The 22,399-nt window shown below is 44.4% G+C and overlaps 1 protein-coding gene across 1 annotated transcript in view; it reads left to right on the forward strand.

Moving 5' to 3' along the window:
- The window catches only part of GNG8 (G protein subunit gamma 8), a 240,608-nt gene extending 227,334 nt beyond the window's left edge, over positions 1–13,274 (forward strand). Inside the window, exons 2-3 of the mRNA XM_069644587.1 lie at positions 11,451–11,557; positions 13,017–13,274. Coding sequence (XP_069500688.1) covers positions 11,474–11,557; positions 13,017–13,145 — 213 coding nt within the window. The 5' untranslated portion in view covers positions 11,451–11,473 and the 3' untranslated portion in view covers positions 13,146–13,274. The remainder of the gene's footprint in view (positions 1–11,450; positions 11,558–13,016) is intronic.
- The last annotated feature ends 9,125 nt before the right edge of the window (positions 13,275–22,399 follow it).

A 22,399-nucleotide genomic window follows, 5' to 3' on the forward strand; every position in this document is an offset into this window, starting at 1 on the left:
AGTGCCAAGAGGAGGTCGCGACCATCCGACCACCAGGTGGGCGACCAGGTGGTCATGTTATGGAACCCGACGAAGTCCAAAATGGATTCCCGCTATGAGACTCTCCCATGGACTGTCCGTGAGACACGAGGGACAATGATAACTGCACAAAGGGGGCGTCGTCAGGTGATGCACAATGCGTCATGGTTCAAGGCATTGCCGCGCAACCTCTGGACTGATGGGGACTGTCCCCAAGAAGATGAGGAGTCGACGCGGTTCGAGGACGGACCCGAGGATCACAAAGGTGAAGGAAATGCAGGTGACAGAACATGGGAGCAGGGGAGCGAACAGGACCTGGGTGAGCCGGAGGCGGAAGGTGAGAGATCTGATGAGACTGTAGAAACCACCTCACGGGGTGGAAGATATGGCCTGAGAGCTGTCACTCAGCTGCCATCTCGGCTCAAGGACTATGTGTGGTAGTGTGGACTTTGAAATTTGTAAATGGGAATTTGCATTTGTATTTTGTTATACTCATGAGTAGAAGCCTACTCGTGTGGGTGTGTTCCATTGTTGTGTTTTGTTTATAATAAAGGAGGAATGTTATATCCGCCCTCCGCCCCGCTACGCGGTGATGTAGGGCATCTTAATAAAAGCCCCGCCCCCGCGCAAGGGAGGCAGTTCCGGGCACAGACTCCAGCTGCGTGTGTCGTGTCTTTCTTTCGCTCCGGCTGGAGCTGCATCACTGAGGCCTACCTCCGAGGCCTACCACGTTCTGCCTCTGTGCAGGGCCGGAACATAACAGCTAGTATACAACACTGTTGTGCTGTCAGCAGAGGTGGACTGCAAGTGTGCCACTGAGCACATGTCCAAATTGTTCAATCCATGGAGGGATCCCCATGCATTGCAGAGCCTTTCCCCTTCACTGCCAGTTCTTTTTTTTTGTTGAATCTTTATTTACAAAACATCTATTACAAATCACCGTCTCTGACAGTTCATCCGTCGAGCGTTTTCTCCTCCATGCTCTCCAAACTTCTGCTGCCTCGCCATAGCCATAGGCTGAAACAGTGACGCAGGACATGCTGTCCTGCATTGATTCTCACTGTTAAAAGACTGAAGCAGAGGTGAGACCAGAAAGAAAAGGGATGCCTTGGATATTCTCCTGAACCGTGGTAAGACATTTAAATAATAGAGAGTTTGTGTAGCATGGGGGATTAGACAGCGTGTTGGCAGGTTCTGCGATTCCCTATCAGGTTCTTGATGTCTATGTGTGCCTGGGCTGCAGCTGGAACGAAGGAGGCAGTAAGGTGAGTAAAGCGTAGCTTCATTGCTAGGAAGCAGACCCCATGTCGGCCCAGACACCAGATCGGCATGACAAATGACAAAAGAGGGCAAGACTCTTCATGGAGGTTTATCTGATTAAGCGGAAGAGAGGTAAAAAGTGGGAAAATCATGCTGCTTGTCCTATGGTCATCAAGAGCTTGTTTATGTTAGGCAAGGGATGTCGATCCACCCAGATGCTCACATTGAGCTCCCTGAGGTCGACACACATTCTGAGACCTCCATCCTGTTTGAGAGCAAAAACAACCAGAGCCAACCATACTGAGGATTCAATCTCCTCTATTATCCCTGTGTCCACAGGTTTTGTTAATTCATCTTTTAGTCCCTCTCTGGCCAACATAAATACTTTTCTGACCTTATGGGCCCTGGGCACCACGCCTCTCTTAAGCACTATCTTGCGGGAAAATCCATGTAACATGCCTAACTTACGGTTAGGGTTTTTGCTCCTTAAGTAGTCTGCCTATGCACTCCACTCTGCACTCACTCGCTCTACAGGCTCTACTCTCAACACGGGAACAGCTTTAACAGGGTGTATTTCAATTTCCAGAGCCGCTTGCTCATCCCATCCCAGGATGCTCTCACCCTTGTGTGCTACATACAACTTCCCTACCGTAATGCGCTCCTTGAATTCAATGCGAGCCCACTCATTCCCCCAGAACTTTGATGGGTACTTGCCCATACGCGCTAGAGTTAATGTCGGAGGCTCTGAGGGTTGACACCTCCTTTCCATAACTTTTCTCATATAATTTCGTTGAGATCATGGTGTACGGTGATCCTGAATCTGCTAAAATCTCAATTTGCACACCATTTACAGTTAACATGTCCCATGGTCCTTTCTTGGCCGCCGCTTCAACATGTACCAGATCCCCTTTACTCACCACGTAACTCACATGTCCCTCCACATCATCAGCACATTTCCGCCGCCACCATTCTGACCACTTGTTTACCTTGTGCCCTGCCACCCTCACCAATCAACCTGCACATTCTAGCATAATGTCCCTTTGTATGGCATCTCCTGTACACCACTCCCAAGGCCGAGCACTCTTTGGAGCCAGTGGACTGTACTGTCCATCCACATTTTCTGCATGCATGTCTTCCTGCACTGAATGATCCCTTGCTGTTCTTATTTGTGTGGTAGTCCACCCTATTAATTCTACTTTTTATCTCTCCACCCCATTTCTTGAATGCCCACACAGCCTGCACAGATTCTCCATCGGATATCCTGTCACCTTTCTCTGTGACAAGTTGTAAACTGGCACGAGATTCTTCAATGGCCTTAGCAATTTCAATGACTTTGACCACCGTAGGGTCTCTATCAATCCATAACCTCTCTCATTCACTTTAGCATTGCTCATTTTCATCATAACTTGGTCTCTTATGTACTCATCTAGCACAACAGTACATTTGCTACTGGATATGAGGGTGCACAAAGTCATGAAATTGTCACGGTCCATACCCCCAAACATCAGGTACAGACCACCCTGCCCAAGGCGTTGGGTCCCATGGGGGCCTTGAAGGCCCCAAGGAATCTTGCAGGGGCTTTCTGGACTCGGTCCTGGCGCCTTTGGTGCCAGGCTCATACTGCCATCACCAATATGGCACGTTTCAGACCCAGAGAGGCACGTGCGAACCAATATGAGGTAGGGTGAAGGGATTATTTGCCGTGGGACTATTTGCTTGGGTGTGGTTGCTGGAACTACTTTCAGAAGACTATATAAGCCACACCCTTCATACAGAACACGCTTCGCGTTATTCTGCACTCCTGCAGCGGAACGCTCACCGTGTCTGCAGCTCCCGGCCAGCCATCAGCCACGCCCATCCATTGGTCTCGAGCTACCTGCAAAGAAGAGTGAGAAAGAAGAGCAGAACAAGATTCTTACCAGTCTCTTCATCGCGGCCGCTCGGGAGTCCACGCTTCTTCAGAATTGAAAAGGAAAGAACATCAGATTAGACTTTTGCATAGCACTGGCGCAAATCTTACCTTGGGAAGCCAGCTACCAAGAACCTTGCTCCATCGTATGCACGAAGAGGGAATCTGTAAAGAAAGGTACAGAGTGAACTTTTGTAACTTGAACTCTTAGCTATCCATATGTTTGGAATAAGACTTACCATAGAGTCACAGTTGTCTGGAACTTTCAATAGGATCAGTGAAGTAACTAAATCCTAGAACTACGACGCACCCCTGTGAACAGTGGCAGGACGGAGAGCCCGCTATTCGTAACTCAAAGGTGAGATATAGCGGGGGGTGCAAGAGGACGCCACAGGAGGCGGGAGCCGCCCTCATCCACATGGTTGGGTAACCTGTGATTTACCTTTCTAGGCAAGCCTGCTTTCGTATCGGAGGGGAGTACAAGACACCACTCACCACCAGATCATCCAGCTCCATTCAGCGCCCCTGTGGAGATCAGGTGAGCTAACAGAAATAGCCCTAGAGAAGAAGTGATAATGCTCTAATGCCACATTTGGCCTCTTCCCGAAACGCCCTTCCAACTTCCTTAAGGCAGTCTAGTTCAAGCTCACCACAGTCTCACCTTCCCCACCTCAGGAGATTTGTACCTCTTCGCCAAGCAAATGTACTCGTAACCCTTTGGTACCTAGACAGTTCAAGAGCGCTCCCTCCCTCTCATTGTCTGTACTTGGCACCACTAGCACCATTAGATAGACCTTAGATAGACCATAGATAGACCTTGAATGCGTCGGCCCAAAGATCCCATAATACTGGGGGGTCACCAGTTGCCGATAAAAATGCAGGCAGGGGCCTAGCATTGCTTTGTTGCATGGTCCCAGAGTCACTGCAGTCACTGGGCTATTAAACCTTAGACTTTGTCTTCTCTAACCCATGGCCCCAGCCGCTCATTCTTTAAATGACTTGTAGTCAGTTGATTCTTTATGTCTCTTGGGGCCCCCCAGCCAGTCCGTTTGCACACACACTCAAGAAAAAAAAAATAAGTGCTTCTACGCTATCTTGTTCAGAAGGCACACAAATGACTCTTTTAGGCACGTGCGCTGAGTGTGCCCATGCGGGAAGGGGGCTTTCGGGAGCAAATTCAGCAGGTTAGCCGTTCGTCATGTAACTGTACACAAAGAGGTTGCTGGGAAACCCCAAAATGGCCATCACACACAGTCACAGTGTTAGGTCCTTTCCTCAGACCTTGTTGTACTCTTGCATCGCGTCTCCTCCAACCAACACCTTTTCTTGAATCGCGCAGCCAGCCCCTTCTCAAAATCCTTGGCACCCGGGAATAACAGGGTAGGGATGCCCACAGGTGTGGAGGGCACAGCACTCCTGGACCATTGCTGCACCTCTGCTGGACTCAACCATCAAATTGTGGCAAAGGCAGCACATGCCTGAATTGATGGGTCTGCTTCCCTCCCCTTGATCCTCGTCACCAGTGAAGAAACAAATGAGGCGGGAACGTGCATAAAACATAGCTTTATTTCTAGGAAGCAGACCCCATGTCGGCCCAGCCACCAGATCCTTGAAACTGGAAAGAATGTGTAACCCTGGAGAAGAACAAACACACCAGGGTCCCATGACACACATTACAACAATATGGTAGAGTAGTGATGGTGATGGGTGACAAGTTTCGGGGAACTATGCATTGGCGTGGGCCCTGGATGATGCCTCACATACTACCTCTGCATCGGCTCTTATGCAGCAGGTAGGCATTCCTCGGTATCTGGAGGTCATATCCCTAGCCCAGATGGAGGAGACTGGTAAAGTAACTTGGTCACATGTGTTAGCCCCACTGGAACTTATTTTTCTATGCTCCTGCTTGCAGACATTGCTGAAATTAGTAACTATTGATTGAGTCATGATGGGCTAAACACAATGGATGTCATGGTAAGCCAAGGAGAGGTATTGCCATGCCTCAGATCCTTTGACTCACCTATACTATCAGGTAGTACTATGTCAGGTCTCTTTTGGCCACTGGCTTCTTGGGTCCTGTACTCTTACTGTGAGGCTACCCCTGAAAGGCTGAGCATGGGGATTACCATGGGGGTGTTCTAGCAGCAATAACATGCATCCTCAGAATAAAACGGTGATGGTGTCCACGAAGGGATGGCATGGTGCATATTCATCGCTTGAGGCCTATATAAAGATACAAAAGGATTACCTGGTATCATACCCTTGGATAACTCCTTAAAGCAAGGGGAAACAAATTACCCAAGGTGTGCTCAGGCCATAACAATAAAAAAGTGGGGGTGTCCAGGGAAGTGGTACATTATGCATAATCATCATTTGGGACCCGAATAAACATAAAACAGGATGACCTTATATCTTGGTGTGTGTTAACCCCTGAAAGGTAGTGGATGTGAATTACCATGGGCGTGATCAGGCCAAGATATCTTGCATCTTCACAATAAAAAGATGGAGGTGTCCAGGGAGTGGCTACCTGGTGCATTTCCATTGCTTGGGGCCTGTGTAAAGAAAAACAGGATGCCCTGGTGTCTTAATGTGGGTTAAACCCTGACCGGCAAGAGTTGCAAGTTATCATGGTGTGCTTTGGACCATGATATCTTACCCCTCCTCCCCCACAAAAACAAACGCGTGGGGACGTACAGGAAGGGTGTACCCCATTCACTTTTTCATGTGTATATATCTTTCTTATCTGTTGAAGCTTTGTCACTGAGGCCGTTTCCCTCACCCTTGTTCTGCTCTTTCACAGAACAAGGTCTGGATACCCATTGTGACAAGCTTCGGTGCTGTTAGGCTATGATTGTGGCAAATGGCACATCCAACAAAACTCTTCAAATAACTTTTTTATAGAACCTAAATGTCATTGTTATGGACTATAGAGCACTGTGGAAGTGCAGTAACTCAGTAGAGCTTGGTCTAAATATTACATAGTAAACTGCACTTGACGTTGCTGAAACAAAACGCCTTCTTTGGCCCCAATGACTTGTACGGTAGCATTACGTTTAATATTTGCTAAGTGCTGTTGTGTGTTAGGTGCGAAGTACTGTGTGCTTGGCTATGCAACTGAATGAATGATTGCTGGCATGAGAACCGAACTTGAGTTGTTGGACTCTGCCAGCTAATAATGGTACGCTGGCTTCAAAGGTGGATTGACAACATTCACTTGAACTAGGTCCATCCCAAGGCAAAGGACTTTAGTATAGCACACAGCTGACAGGTATGACTTCACTGCGCTGTACTATTGTCTGAAAGTCCAGTTGATGCACAGCACAATGATCCTGCTTAGAGGACTGCTTATCTTTGCAGTGTTCTTTGTATGTGTTCTTGTAGTATGGATCATCAAGAAATGTTTTTGCAGGATTTGTGAAATGTTAAATTCAGCAACTGCTCCCTTACATCTCAAAGTAGCCTACAGTTCTAAATATTATTATCTGAACAGTACCATCTAAACAAGATGGAGAAATTAGAACAACGTAGCTTTTGGGATGTCAAAGAATGTATTCCTGTATTTTCAGCCTTTAAAATGAAATTGGAGTTAGCAAGAGCATACACGTTATGCTGTGAATAGGAAACACACAAAGGTGCAGCAAACTCTGCATAAGACTTTTTTTTACCTCACAGAGCATTTTTGTATTGCTTCAAATTGCACAAGAAGTCCAGATGACAGCCTAGTCGAGGGGAAGCACCTCCTTTTCCCCGACCCCCTTGAATCTGAGAAGTCATAGGGTCGAATTCCGTTTCGCTCTCCTCCTTTTTTAAATGTACAGTTGCAAGGTTGAAACTGCTGTATGCTTAATATATGGGATGTATTACACACTACTGTGCACTATAAGGATATTGCAAATCACCATGGAGTTCCCTGTCCAAAAGCGATGAACGGTTCGAAGGCTGAGTTCCTTTATATGATAAGATAACTCTTCAGTGATGTGCAGTAGCCTTCTTGCATATCAAAGGGTTATTTTACACCTTAGAGTTTCCTGTTTTCAGTGTTTATTTTTTCCAATTCAGGTGGTGTTTTTCCATTGTTTTCAACATATTTCCAAACCTGTTTTTATCAGTGTTTACCTATTGTTTACCTCAAACAAATCACAAGCATCTGTATGATTCCAGTGTAGACAAAAATGCATCTTTTATTGTTGAGTGTATATTATGCATAGTTCCTTTTAAGAAAACCAAAAATCACAGAATATGCTGTTGCAGTCCTAGCGATCTCTTTTCATTCTTGGACTGAATTTATAGTAAAAAAAGGAAACTATGCATACGAAAATGCTAAAAGATTAAGGGCCTAATTCAGAGAAGAGTTTTATAATGGCAAAACCCCATTAGGAAAAACTCTGTGAATTGGGCCCTAAATAAGGTCTTGATGTGCTCCAATTGCCTGACACGTGGCAAGGTGACAGCCAGAATTTTGCAGTGAACCCAAGACCCAAAGTATTTATAAACATGGTATACGAGAGAGAAAGAGAAAAGGGGAAGGTTCATGAGGGACAGAAGCAGTTAAAGCTGTATATTCATTCCCAAAGCTGCATGCAGGAGAAAGACATGAGCAAGCTTTTTTGCAAAATAGGTTTGTGATAGAATTTAGCTTCTCATCACAAAGACAGAAGGCCGTCGTAAAATATATTTTTATATTTACTAAGTGGAATTGTTAAATAGATTCTGGAACCATTAAAACTTTGCTTTTTGGAAATAGAAGTCACCTCTCTCTTCCACATTTCCCCCAAAAAGATCTTGAACAGACTAGTGTTTCACAGAGGATTATTGGAATACAAGGCATCATTTCATCAAGTAGACCACTTGGATCTTCGCTGAGAGTTCACTAACTGAAGTTTTTCATCCCTTCCGAAATTCAGTAATTAACACCAAATTGCTACTTTTCTAAATAGCCTAGCTCCACTGACAGGCACGGAGCATCGGCTCAATGATTTTGCAGCGTCTGAAAGCCAGAGTAAGCAATGGAGAGTTGGATAAAACCCTAGAGAAGGTTGCAGGTAAAATTGAAGGGATTCAAAAAGAGTTTATAAACTTTCAGGAAGTTGCACAGTGCCACATATATCAACTATAAGTAAGAGTAGGGAAACTGGAGACCATTCTGAGAGTGACCTCTGCAAGAGCTTTGGGCTTCCCTGGTGGGATCGACTGCAATCACTTGTATTGTTTCGGGTGGTTTTGAAGTGCGTGTTTTTGTACCATTTTTCAATTTTTCCTGCAGGACTCAAGGACCACCCCATCTTGCATCTCAATTAGTGAGCGAGGAGAGTGAAGGCATGGCACCATTTGGGTGTCAACATATCAGATGATATGTTGTTGGGCATGTTGTATGCTCCCTGTAAACCTAGCTCCTACTGGAAGGTCTTTGGGAATAAGAGGAATCCTACAAAGACTAGAAAGATTAGAAATGATTACACATTTTGAGGCTTTGGGTAACATCTAAAGAGATCCTAGAAGCTGTTGGTTCCCTCCGATGTGGACAGATATGTGTACCATAGCTCAGTCTAAAATGGATTCTCTCCTCTGCAGTGTTTGCAGAGGAAAGACTAAGCAGACTGCGGCCAACATGACCAAATGGGCACAATCGACAAGATCTGTGAAAAAAGCCCCTGTTAAAGGCAAACACATCTCCTAATCGATAGGTTTTGGTGTGTTTAAACAATTGCTTCGAGCTTTGCTGGCTTAGGCCTCCTCTTAAACTAACTGATCAATACCGTAAACATCTCTCTAGGATAGTATTTGTACTGTATTTTCAGATTGCAAACAATTATTGCTACAGGACAAACTACTCTATTATTGGGAAGTAAGAATTATTGGTTTCAGGTGCTCCAACCCCATTTGTTAATTTGAAATTAATAAAGTGTGTAACTCCTAGAATGCATTGTGTTGTTAAACAAAATCACATTACTGGAAAAGCTCTGTCCCTGTGATATAGGATCTTCAGTTCACCCTGCCCTTGTGGGCAAGCATACCAAAACACCGTATTTGCTAAATGTGTCAATTCTGAGGATTGTTTCTCCTAAAATGTGAAGAATTGAACTGTTTATAATTCAAAAACAATTGAATGACACTGAATGTCATCACTGTGTGTCCAAGGAAACATAACAAAAGCAATGACTGTAGTAAAACCAGCAACCAGCGTTTTAAGTGGGGTCGAGCGGGTGGGGGACTCTAAACAGGGGACATGGCCTAAGTATGCGGGAGTACGGTGCATTTTCAAAAGGAGAGGCGAGCGCACTGCTATTGTACCTTTAGGTACATCCGCCTTTCCTTTTGTTTGTTAGTCAAAGCGCTGCTGACCCCCAAAGGCAGCCCTTCCACAGGGGTCAACGACTGTGGTTAAGAAACAGAAGGAGAGGTGGGCGCACTGCTTAGTCAGACACACACTTGCTGTGCTGGAAATGAATGGTGGAGAATGACGAGAAAAAACAAGACCACATTTTAAAACATTAAATCTGTTAGCCTCTGAAATGAGCCAGCAGAAAGCATGGAAATCCAAAGAGTTGTCTTCAATGTCTCCTTTACTGGCGATGCGGGGATTACCAACGGGCAGGTTCTGGACCTTGTTCGATACCGGCTTCTGTTAAGGCACCTAGCCTCTTCCTGAATCCTTTAGTGTAAAAGAAAGTAATGCTCCAGAATATTTTCAGCCCTTGCTATCAGCGGTAAGCTTCCACAAAGAGGTATGGAGGTGCGACAACACCCCCCGCACCCCTATTTCCAGCGCCACTGAAACACAGGGAATGTGGTGCAGGGTTGCCTCTTCACTATGAAATGATTTACGTAAATGATGCGTCTTGCATTATGATGCACCCTATATGTCACATGGAAATATACTTTAGCTACATCTGATTTATTTCTTACATGCTGCATGGACAATTCTCTGATTTACATCCATAGCAACACTTGGTAATACCGCTATTCATTGAAATAAACGACTCTACTTGCCGTATAAAAATCTACTTCTCTTATTTGGATCTATAAAAACCAAAGAATTTGCTATACAATATAATGTTTTGTCAATAATGTATGATGACCAGGCATACTGCATGAACATGTATTCTGATGCAATGCAGAGCCCACAACTGCAATCAGTTGATTTGGGGTAGTCACTTCCACATCCCACCTTTTAGCACAGTGTCCCCATAACAGCTGGCAGAGATTCCCATGAGCCAAATTCGGTTCTCATGCCAGCAATGACTAATTCACAGATATTGTCACAAACATAGGACCCACCACACTAAACATAACAACTGTTTAAAATAGTGTTACAGTACTTGTGATTTCTGGCAAAGCGATTTTAATTTTCTTTATAATGCAATGTACAGCTTGCCATGCAATAGTGAGACTATAGTCTGCCAAAATCTCAGACAGATCTTAATGCTTTGAAGCTCTTATAATGACATCTGGGTGCTTCATACATGTCACATAACATACCTTCAGCTCTCCTCCTGTAAATACCTTCCCTCCCGAGCTATACGCTCCTCCACCTTTAACTCCCTCAGGGTCAGATGTTTTTCAAAGAAACAAACTGGGGGTAGATCTATGTCTTCAGCTGGAGCCACCCTCTGGAACAGCCTCCCTGCCTCTCTGAAACTATAGGAGAACCATCTCCGGTTCCGGAAGCACCTCAAGACCTTCCACTTTGCTTCTGCCTTCTCTCCTCCTCCCCCCTGCTGAGCTGTTCTGTCTCGGCATTGGGCATCTGGTCACCCTCAGACATTCGGGCCCAGGAACCTGCTCACCCTGCCACCGACCCGCAGTGCCTTCAGGCAATCCCTTGCAGTGGGACCCTACAGCCCCCCCCCTGTTTTCTGCACTTTCTGACACCCCCTGTCTGTTGCCTTAAACCTAGCACTTGCCATTTGCTGGCTGCACTAACACTGTTTGTTGCTTTTATTATTTATTTATGTTTTATTTATGTGTATTCCTTTTTCTCAGCACTTTCCGCCTCTCCCCCCCTCCCATGCACTTTCCCCCTTTCCCTCTACCATGCTCGTGCGTGTTCTCAATGTCACTGTGCCTAGTAAGATCGTTGTTCAGTTCTCCCTTGTTCCCCTTCCTTGCCTTGTCACGCTCTGAAACACTTGTATACAAATAAAATATCCATATGAAATATAAAAATCAACATCAATACTATATGGCCTAAGAGTAATGCATCAATGTAGGTCTAGCATGCATTGTGAAGTATCCTGATCTATCAGACTTCTCCTTTATCCAGTGTCTGGAGCCCAGCCGTGAAGAATGTCCAATAACATGGCTAAGATCGCAGAGGCGAGGAAGACAGTGGAGCAACTTAAACTGGAAGTAAACATTGACAGGATGAAGGTGAGCTTTGTGCTGGATTGCTTGTGATTTGCTGACTCTGGTGATGGAGAGCAAGTGACCCACCTGTTGTAGGACAATAATGCAGTAGCTCACTTGGCTTTGCGGGAGCAGCTGGCCATGAGGAGCCTGTAGGAAAAGATTGAAGAGCGATGGATTCCAGTAGCTATACTCTATGGGGCAGGATTTCCGGCTGTGTCTAGATATATGGAACCTATTTAAGGAATGATATATCAGTGATGGATGTGATAGATCTGTAGGACATGGGGTAAACAGTATAAATGCTGGGGTAAGGGAGAATGATGGGAAAGCGCTGGCTGACAGGAAGTTCCAAACGATAGTTGGATAGTTCTATGTCTGTGAGAAACAGGGAAAGTGAATGAAGTGTTCAATGAATAGCGGCAGCCAAGGCCTCTATTCAATGGTGTCAGGTCCCCTTGGTACCCATCAAGAGTGGGTCTGAAACTGGGTAAATTGTCAGCTTGAATTGGCCCGGATTTAAGATATGTGAGTTGCACAGCCACAGCAAGTCTTCAACCTGCATTGCAAGAATGCCTCTCTCTGCTCTCCTGACTGAAACGATTGGTATGGTGTGTGTTCCCTGACCTTGGGAGATGATGTGGGGATTGTAGGGGAAGGCAAAGACACCCTGCCTATAGGGGAGCTGCAGGGAATGATACTGACTTAGAGCCAAAAGGAGGCACAGCAAATATATACAAGTCCACTCTCAGCGGGCGAGGTAAGGGATGGCATTGGCGACATTGGGTGGCTGTGGAGAATACTGCAGAAACTCCGATTCGCTGTGAGAAATGGTGCTGATGTCCTGCCTCTGGAAAGGCACCGAACTATGTGCACAGGAAGAGCAGTGGGGCATCGTGCAGTCTTCCCTGGTGCCTGAACGGCAGAAAATGGTGTAGTGTCCTGTGGGAGCTGTGTGGAGTGGCACTGGCATGTGGGCTGCAGGGAGTTGCAGGGAATGAAATACAGCCCTGACACTTGGAGCAATGGGGAATCGCGCTCTGCCACAGACTGTAGGGTTCTTTAGGAACTGGAGTTGAAGCCGCCAGTCTGGAGGAGCTGTAATGAATGATACTGGGATGCCGACTGCAAGGTGAGATGATGTATGGGAACTATTTCTGGAGCTGTGGGGATGCTTTGGAGCGTGGTATAGGAGCTGGTCCTGAGGAAGTTGTTAGATCTACCTATAACCTGGACATTGATGGAGTCACTGGAAATAGTGCAAGAATACTCACAATTGACATTGTGTTTTTGGCTGGCGTGTGGACAGTGAGGGGTACTTTGGCCAATCTCTAATGAGCTAACATTTCAAAGGAAAGTTCTGACTTTTTTCCACTGTCAAAAATATTTTGTGTGATAGAGCAGTGTGCGCTCCTTGCATGGACCACACAAAGCGAGATTTTGTCAGGTGTTTGTTTTCATTATTTTAACTGGTTCTTTCTAGGTCTCAAAAGCAGCTGCAGATCTTCTGGCCTTCTGTGAGACCCATGCGAAGGAGGACCCTCTGATGACCCCAGTGCCGGCCGCGGAGAATCCCTTCCGGGAGAAGAGACTTTTCTGCATCATCCTCTGACCCGAGCCCTCTCCCGCTCCGTGAGCCCCGGGCTCTGGTTCACTTCCTGGTGGTTAGATCCTGGACTCTCAGAAATTCTTGGGTTCTTATGTAGTGGAATCCCAAATCAGACCCTGTAGTCTTAAGGGGGCAAACAACCTCAGAGTCTGGCCCCAAATCGTTCCCACATGGTGCCTGTGATTCCCATCATGGGGACACTGCGGTCCAGACCCGTGCGCTGTGTTTAGAGAGTAGAAATTCTCCAATGGCAGACTCCTGTCAAATGGTAAGGTTAGTGAAACCCCTGTCTGATGTACATGATATTGCGAGTCTGATTACAGGCAGAGGGTCAGTCTTTGGGGAGGTGGCACCCACTTCTTCCCCCAAGAACCTCAAGGGTATGTAATTGCTCTTCCCGGGCACCTGAAGCAGGTGGGGCATATCTTGGAACTAGTGAGCCATAGGCCTGCAGTTTTAGCATAAACCGACTGTTTTACCTTGTGCTATTCTGCCAAGAATCTGCCCTTTGCAATGCATTTCTGCGGAATTCCACTATCTTTTACTATTGTTTAGTACATGCTGAAAAACAACAACCTGTAGCCTTCAGCCAAATACAGAAATGTTAATAAGGCAATCATCTGTATGCAGCCTAATAGTTGATTTAATGTATAAACTTGCCACCCTCATAAACAAACTTTAGAAAACAAAGGAAAACACTCTTATCTGTTCCCATACACCCTTTAGTATCTTATTTCATCTGCAGGATGTGTGTAATAAAGTCTTAAAGCTGTAAAGTAGCAGATTATTAGAAAGCTAAAGTTTGATGTTTTAGAAAGATTCTAAAAGAAAATTATTTGTATCTGACATTCCTTGACGAATACCTGCTTCAACAATTTAGTATTGAATAGGTGAATAGGTACGTATACAATTATTCGTTCAAAGCTGAATATGTCTGAATTCTGGCCGACATTTGTACAAATATCCAATACAAATATCCAATTGAAGCCGATTTTCAGCCCACTACTAACAAAGCTCTCCACATTGTACTAGAGTGGGTCACCATGCCACGAGAAGGACGGGACTGCACATACTTAATGGCTGCCCAGGTATGGATGCTAGGAGTCACTATCAACCAGTGTAGAAAGTGGCCCAGGACTTCCGGGAATCCCCGCATCTGCCCCTAAGCCCATGCAATGCGATGCCAGTTGCAGACTCCACCCCCTGAATTGAGGTAATTCTTATAAAGCTGCTATGTGTGCCTCAAATCCTTGGGAGGTAAGAAACACTCCTCACCTACACACAGACATGTAACACCCCTCACGCAGTGACAACAGCATCCATGGGACATACAGGAGATTTGTAACACTCTCTCCTCCAGCAAGTTGGTTCTGGGACAGGAAGTTATTCAGTTTCCAGTGCACCCTGTTCAATAAAATAAACATAAGATCAATTTCTCTCTGAGTTCTTATGGCTGTTTCAGAAATATGAAAAATAGAAACACTACCTGAATAAGCCTGTCATTTCAGGTCATTCTTGAAGTTGTCACAGATCATACTAATTGTAATAGGAGTATTATTACTCTCAACCCCACATTTCTCTGTTGATTAACTGATACCTTGGTCTCTATTGTGGGCTAAAAGTATTATGTGAATGAGGTGGCTATCAAACAGCTGTTTAGGAGGAGTGTGTATTTGTTTTCATGTTTCTTGCATGTCCTGTTTGTATGTGCATGCTAGTTTCCATGTTTTAGGGTATCATCTTTGGGTGGTTGGGCAGGTTGGAGGGTATTGCAGTTTCTGGAATGGGCAGATGGTTGGTAACTGTCCTGGTTCTGGTATGTCCCATAGTTACAAAAACACGGGTCAAGGGGGACAGTAGTTTTGACCATGCATTGGGGTTTCAAATGATCTCAACCTAAGGTTTATATTTTGGGGACTGAATTTTCTATTACTGGATGGTTGAGGATGCAATGCATTTGGATTGAGCATGGTTGGGTTCTATCTTTGTCATGTGGTTGAAGTATGTTTGCCTGCCTCTATTTTGGGTATGACAGCGGTGGAGGCACAGTGGTGAGGTTAATTGCTTCTGGATTGCTGGTGTCATAAACTTGCTTTAAGATTTTGTGGCTTCACAAGTGTGCATGCATGGCGTTTACGCTGAGTGTCATGGTGCATGATGTACACAGGCGTTTGGGGATGGACTAGCAAGCAGTGTCCCAATGCCATGTGTTTGTGTTGGATTTATGAGCCAGTTATGCCACGGCCACTGGTTTAAGCTTGCATTTCACTTGTGTTTTTAGGAACGTGCCAGTTCACATTGTCTAGTTGGTCTCTATCCTGAGTGATTCTCTCCTCTGAAGCTTGGCAGTAGTTGTGCCTTGGTTCTCCCCGATGTATGCCCCAGATGTTTTGCTTTACGTGTGGTGCTGGTCTGCATCATTTCTGTCAGTTAGGGGTATGGACGGGGAGGAGTGGTGCTGGACTGCACCTTTGTTCGGGTCATTACCCCTCCTTGTAATTCTTTGCTTTTGTTTCACCTTTGATATTTCTTGCAAGTCAACCTGCGCTTGGCCATTGAAAATTGTTCCAAAGTGAGACATAGGCTTGGTTCCATGCTTGGGGGTGTAGGTGGTTGGATGGTGACTGCAGTGGTTGTCTTTCTTGAATGATGGAGTTTTGTTTTTAGTTGTGTGTGGCACAGGCTCTATGTGGGTTCTAGCATCAGGTCTGTGTGGTTCTGTTCTGCCTTTGGGTCATGTAATAATTTTATGAAGTTTCTTCTCCAGACGCTCAGGTAAGTTTCCTTAAAAGTGTCTTTAAAAGACGTCGTCATGTAAAGCATATTAGATAAGATACAAAGGAGATGGACCCTCTGGTGCCCACCACCCATGCTACATCCTTCCCATTAATGATCCTGAAACGCCTTGGTTGGAACACCTGGGTCACTACATTCCACACACCACTTATAACCTCACTCGTTCACACAGGCTAGATACAACGCACCTCGCTTCTTTCCACATATACTTACAAAAAATACAACATGCTTCTTCTTCGACACAAACATTCAACACACCACCTCTACACACCATACCTCAAGCACACATGGTAATCAACACACCTCATACATCTGGCATTATGTCCATAGCACCTGGCACTCAAATTGGAACCTCCATAACACTTTTTCCATAACACTTTTACAATACATCCATGACACCTGGTACCTGAATTAGCACCACCATACCACTTTAGCTATACATCTATAACAGTCAGCACCCAAATAGGCACCACTACAGATATAGCTATCCAGTGCATAGCAATGCAGTCCATACCATTAAGCACCTATATATCCACACATACATCCTGCAGAAACAGAGTTGCCCATATAATCCTAATACACTCGTTTGGTTGACTCACACTGGCTAGCATGACATAACCCATTGATTAGCCTGGCATACCCTACAATACCAGTACATCTATGCATTGCTCGTTAGGCTATGTACACCTTTCATCACTATCTTCCCAAATGTAGAGCGCGTTCTCCTACTAGTCCTTGTTCCCAAGCGCAACCGCAACTCTATACCTATGAATCTAGTTTCATTCAAGGTCCTTCTATTACTCTAAGAGTCCATAGTCATAGATGCGACGCCAAAACTATGAATCCTGCAAATCCTAAGAAATGGCGAGTCTTGCATCATAAAACAGCATAGCACCCAACATATTACACACTTTCCCAATTGCCTTGTGTCACAGTCCTCTAACACACGTCCAACACGCCCACACATTTATGTGATGCTACATAACCTGAAGAAATAGCAAAATAGTTATTTACTTATTTACCTTTTTTCTTTATGAAAGCTTATGTGTTCTGTCAGGGGACAGAAATGTGAGGCAGACAACTTTTGGAGGACTACAAAATATGCAATTGTATTAAATTATAAGTTTCAACCAATGCCTCACTATCCCTACCATAACGAGAATTTCCATGCCTATCAAAAACTAAAGGAACCACTCTAACAAAGGACATCTGGCCCCAACACTTAAACATAAAATACACAAGACAATATATGGCAATTCACAACAATAACAACAATTGTATTTCTAAAATGTTCAGAGTCTTTTTGTATCACCTGGGGGAAATCCCATTCCCCAGGGCTCAAGCTAGACTCAGTTGCAAATTTCAACAAAAAGAAAACAAGGAAATCCGAGTTTACAATAAAGTTCCAATTCTCCAATTCAGTTCTCAGCTTCTTCAATTTGTCAAAAGAAAGTTCTGTTTACCAATGTTCAACCAACAGAAAGATGTCTCTTCTTCCTATAATAATATCTTCCACTTCATCAAATAACATCAATTGTGTTCTGGGTCAAGATGCTTTGCCACAACTAATGATGTCAAAAAAGAAACATAACTCCTTGTCAGATTCAAAGCAACCCAACTTCTGGCAAGGTTAAAGAAATACAGCCTCTAGTTAGCACTTCTCAATCTCTGTTTGTACTAACATAAATCACAGTGTATATCTTTGTCAGGATGACTTCACAGCACCTCTGCTTCAACCTGAATACTCTTATACCAGTTTAACCTCTGCAAGGGCTCAGCATTTATTTATTCATTGGGTATTTGTAATGCGCCTATACAGCAAAAGTTGTTTCACAGTGCAGGTCTGCTCGCCTGCCCGATATTGTTCCTGTTACTCACCACCAAGCTGAACAGGCCGGGGCGTTGCTCGGACCTCAAACCCGCAGATAGGAGGGAGCTGCTCCAGGAATATGACCTCCCAAATGGGCAGCACCCAGGACCAGGCCTCCTCAACTTGAGGATCTCTTTAATGCAATATACCCCTCTGCTGTACTGAGATAACAGACAGAGGAGTTCATTACCCAAAAGAGCGGGGACACCCACACTGCTAAACTAAGGCTGTAAAGAACAACAAGACACTGATTAATACAGCAGAAAAAGGTTCCTGTATCCAGTACTCCTATTGGCAGGGAATCTATCTGAAAACCACTGGACTGGATGTTAATGACAGCGTGGGATGGTAAGCAACGGATAACCAATCTAACAGGGAAGAAAGAACAGATCTGTTATCCCCAATACTTTAGAGTAAAAAGACAATGCTTTTTCCTATGTCATAGCTTACCCTATGAGTGGAGAAAACACTGAGGAATGAGGTTAGGAAACAACGACAGGAAAAAACAAAAAATGGGAAGGTTCGTATAGGAAAACTCCCTGGGCGGCACGCGGGATGCAGCTAGAGCTGGGGTGGTGCCCCAAGCAGGATAGCATCCAGGAATGCACCAGTAGTAATGCAAGCACACAATGTCCCCAAAAGTCACTGGAGTTCAGATATGAGGGTTGGTTTTCAAATACTGGACTGCCCCCAAAAGTCACTGGAGTTCAGATATGAGAGTTGGTTTTCAGTACTGGACTGTCCCCAAAATTCACTGTAGTTATGCTGAGGTTGAATCTCAAATTCACAATAGCTTAGAATACCAGGAGCATACAATAGGAGGTAAGCAACACAGGCTAGCTGCAGAAGGCAATAGGGAATGATGGGCTTACCTGGTTACTCTGTATACCCGTATTAGAAGCCAGGCGGAATGTCGAAAACAGAGTGGTCAGGAGGCGGGATCAAAGTGCGGAAGAGATCATGGATAATGAGTAAGAATAGGTGTAAGAGCTGTGCAAGGGACATTTTGAAGTTGAAAGTTCCTAGATCAGTAGAAAATGCAGTTTCTGATGTCCGCGAAGCACAGATCTGATCGCGAAGTGCAGACGTGTTCTCGGACACGTCATCATGTCGCGTGCCAGTGTATGGTCACGTGGCACTGTCTGGTATGTCCACAATGAAGTCAGATGTTCGTGGATGTCTACGGATGCAAAATCAGCTGAAGAAGTTGCAAAAAGTGTATAGAAGTGTTAATAATTATGCTAGAAGGTGGGAAATGGCAGAGTTTTAAGGTGAAACTTTGTAAATTGCACAGAAATGTTGCTATATTGGGTAAGTATGATATTAGTAAGTTGTAGGAAAATAGCATGCTCTGGTAAAAACCCATGAAATTCACTGGATAAACTTTGTTAAAGGGACGTTATGTTTAAGTTGCACTAATAAAAATCTATAAAATTCACCGAAAAAAACTTGTTAAAGGGACGTTATGGTTACAAGTAAAACCAAAAAAACCTCCGAAATTCACCAGTTATGGTAAGCTAAGCAACCATAACTCACGCCACCACCGTGCACTGCTAAGACTAACCCCTAGGACATCAAAGATGACATCACACATTTTCAATGAATTTCATAGGTTTTTATTAGTGCAACTTAACCATAACGTCCCTTTAACAAAGATTTTTCATTGAATATATATATATATACACACATTTCAGTCTTGACCCTTTGCAGTTCTCCAATACAGGTATGCAGTTGAGCTTTACTCTTCCATAAACTTGAATAATGTCTTTCTGCTAATGTAGTATTTAAAATCCAATAATCAACCATTTGAATTTACATCTGGGAATCAACCTGTAAGGTTTCCTTCCTTCGCCTCTAGAGCCAACCCTTATCTGTTCACTGGGACAAGCTTCATAGCTCAGGACAACAACAGCCACTAATTTTCTCTGCTGGCAAACTGATATTCAGTCCCTTAACGTTGCAGGTGGTTGAGTGTTTTTCCTTGATTACACTACTGGTCAACCAGAATGTCCCCCAGACAGCCTTTACTGTTGGGCTGTGCAATTAACTCTTATAAATATCATGGTAACAACTATTCAGCGGTGTGATGCCATTCTGTGCTTATTGATGCATTTCTAAATCAGCGCACCATGCACCTTGAAATGTGGCCTTATCAGTCAGAGCAATTACATGCTGTGCATTTGTTCTTAATTTGTGAGCTGACACACTCCTATGTATGCATTCATGGGAATCACAAAGCCTGAACCTAGGTTGGAAGTAATAGAGTGTTGTACACAGGGTACTCACACAGGGAGCTACAGGGAGGGCGCAGGGGAAGCAGAGCTGTAATCATCTGGGGAAGCACAGGAAGGAGGGAGATTTGGATGATGGTAAGTTGGGCTGAATGGGACAATCAGTGATTGGCAAAATGTTCTTTAAAGCGTAGGGTCTTCTGGTCTTAGCTGAAGTGTAAGATGGAGGAGGCCAGTCTTGCATGCATTGGTAACTTGTTCCTTAGACAGGAAAAAACGTGTTTACTTGTTTTTACATCTTGCAGTGCTTTGTTTGCACAGTGGTGATGTTGTAGGTTCTGGTGGTGCTTTGGCCTCTGGAAACATTTTTGTTGGCCAGAGTGGTTTATAGTTGTGACTGCTTTGTAGGTGATGCAGGTTGTCTTGAACATGAGTGTGGGAGTAGTCAGTGCAGCTCCTTGAGGATGTGGTTGATGAAAGATATGATCCAACTTCCTAATTGTAGCAGTGCAAGTGTAAGACATCATGCCCCTAGTGGGAGTGCACTATTGATTGACAAATTAACAGACCTCATCTGTGTGCCAAACTCAAGAAATGAAAGGTGCAAACACATTAAAAAACTCAACCACTATTCACAGGAAAAGGTTATATAATTCTTATGTCTAAGCCAGGGAAAAAATAAGAGTGGACACTTTCATTACCTAAATACAATACAAATCAAAACAATTGAATTCTGTAATTAACACAGTTTGGAGCACCTTCTCCAAAGGAAAACAATAAAACGTGTTTTCCAAGGTTTTTAACAGAAAGTCAAGGTGAACCTATAGAGAGTAATGTTATCAAATAAAACATGCACGATAAAGGAGAGAATATGTTGGTCCAGTTTTCTGGACTAAAAAAGGTGTGTGACCTGCGAGAACCCACAGTCGAATGCAAAGACTAGGTTTGTCCCAGTCAGAAATGTTGCCTTCTGAATTGGTTGTTTTTATGGAGATAACAACTTTATACGAGAGGAAGCGTCAGAAGGCTGAGCATAATGATGGATCAACAAGGTAAGAAAAAGTCTAAAAAAAGATGTTGACAAGAAATTTGGAGATGCAAGTGCCATAGCTAGGTAAGTGTTTCACAGTGTCGGATAAGTTTCAGAGGGTTCTCACGGTCATTCATAAATCAGTCACCTCATGGTTAACTGCTCTACGAAGTTCCCAAAACATCTGACTGGTCCAAACACAGGAGCTGTCGCCAGTGTTGTTTCTTTATTGGATAGGTTCAGGTGTTTCTGCCTTCCACCAATGGTTCACTCTGTTAATGTTTCAAAGTCTTTGACGGTGAAGTCAACCAAAAGAGGTAGATTGTGCTCTTGCAGTGCACCACTTTCAAGCACGGACCTAAGCCTTGTGTCTTCTAGGTCTTTTATTGTGGCTTCTTGAGCCGTATGTGTTTTTAAACATCTAGAGTCAGAGGAGGTGGTTCGTAGAGAAAGACTACCACAGTAGGGAAGGCAGGTACCTCACCAAGGTCCTAGCTCGCTTTTCCCAGGGATACGTTGGGGAAATTGGATTCTCCACTCTGGTAACCAGTCAAGTGGTAAAGCTTCAAAGGCAGAAAAGAAGACCTCCCAGTTCAGCTAATATGCACAATTTCTTCCTCAGAGACTTGCTGGCAATGTAGTGTTCAGGAATATTACAGATGAGTGGTCCACCAGCAGGGCTCTCTGTAGAGGCTCTCTGTAGACCTTTGTGGAAATGCTATGGCTAAGGCCAGTGACCAATCCTGGAAAACCATACATGAATGCACACTCACCTTTTGCTACACCGTGACCTCGCTTGCTTTGCTTCCAACCCCTAAACCAAAAAACCATAAACTACAATGTCTGGCCTTCTATCAGTGGGAAACGGATCAGCCAGTAAAACATGTCTCTATCAAACTTCAAAGTGAAAGTCATCTGGCAGGCCAGAACAGTGGACGGTAACACCATGTTGGTGGGCACAGTGCCCTATGGTCTGGCTTAGTTGCCATGCAATCTCTTCCTACAGCTCCAACCCTGCAGCGTACGTGTGAATGGGCCACCCTGTCCCTCCCAGGACGATCTCCTAGAGGAAAACCTGCAAAGAGGGACTCAAAAGAGGTATCAATCATCTGCCTGCTCACTACCCCATACCTTTTTTAACTTATATAAAATAAGTTTGCCTGAATTGAAGAAACATTGTAACTGTATGAACAATTCTTTGGGGTTTCATTTATACTGAATGTATTCCTATATTAATTATTATCATCCAAGATGCCATAAACCTTCCAAAAAGGGCAGTTTCAGCTTGTTGAAAACAAGAGTTATTAATGTGATAATTTACATCTAATCT

This window comes from Ambystoma mexicanum, chromosome 2p, assembly GCF_040938575.1.
Source record: "Ambystoma mexicanum isolate Mex_15411 chromosome 2p, UKY_AmexF1_1, whole genome shotgun sequence".
Classification (NCBI taxonomy): Eukaryota; Metazoa; Chordata; class Amphibia; order Caudata; family Ambystomatidae; genus Ambystoma; species Ambystoma mexicanum.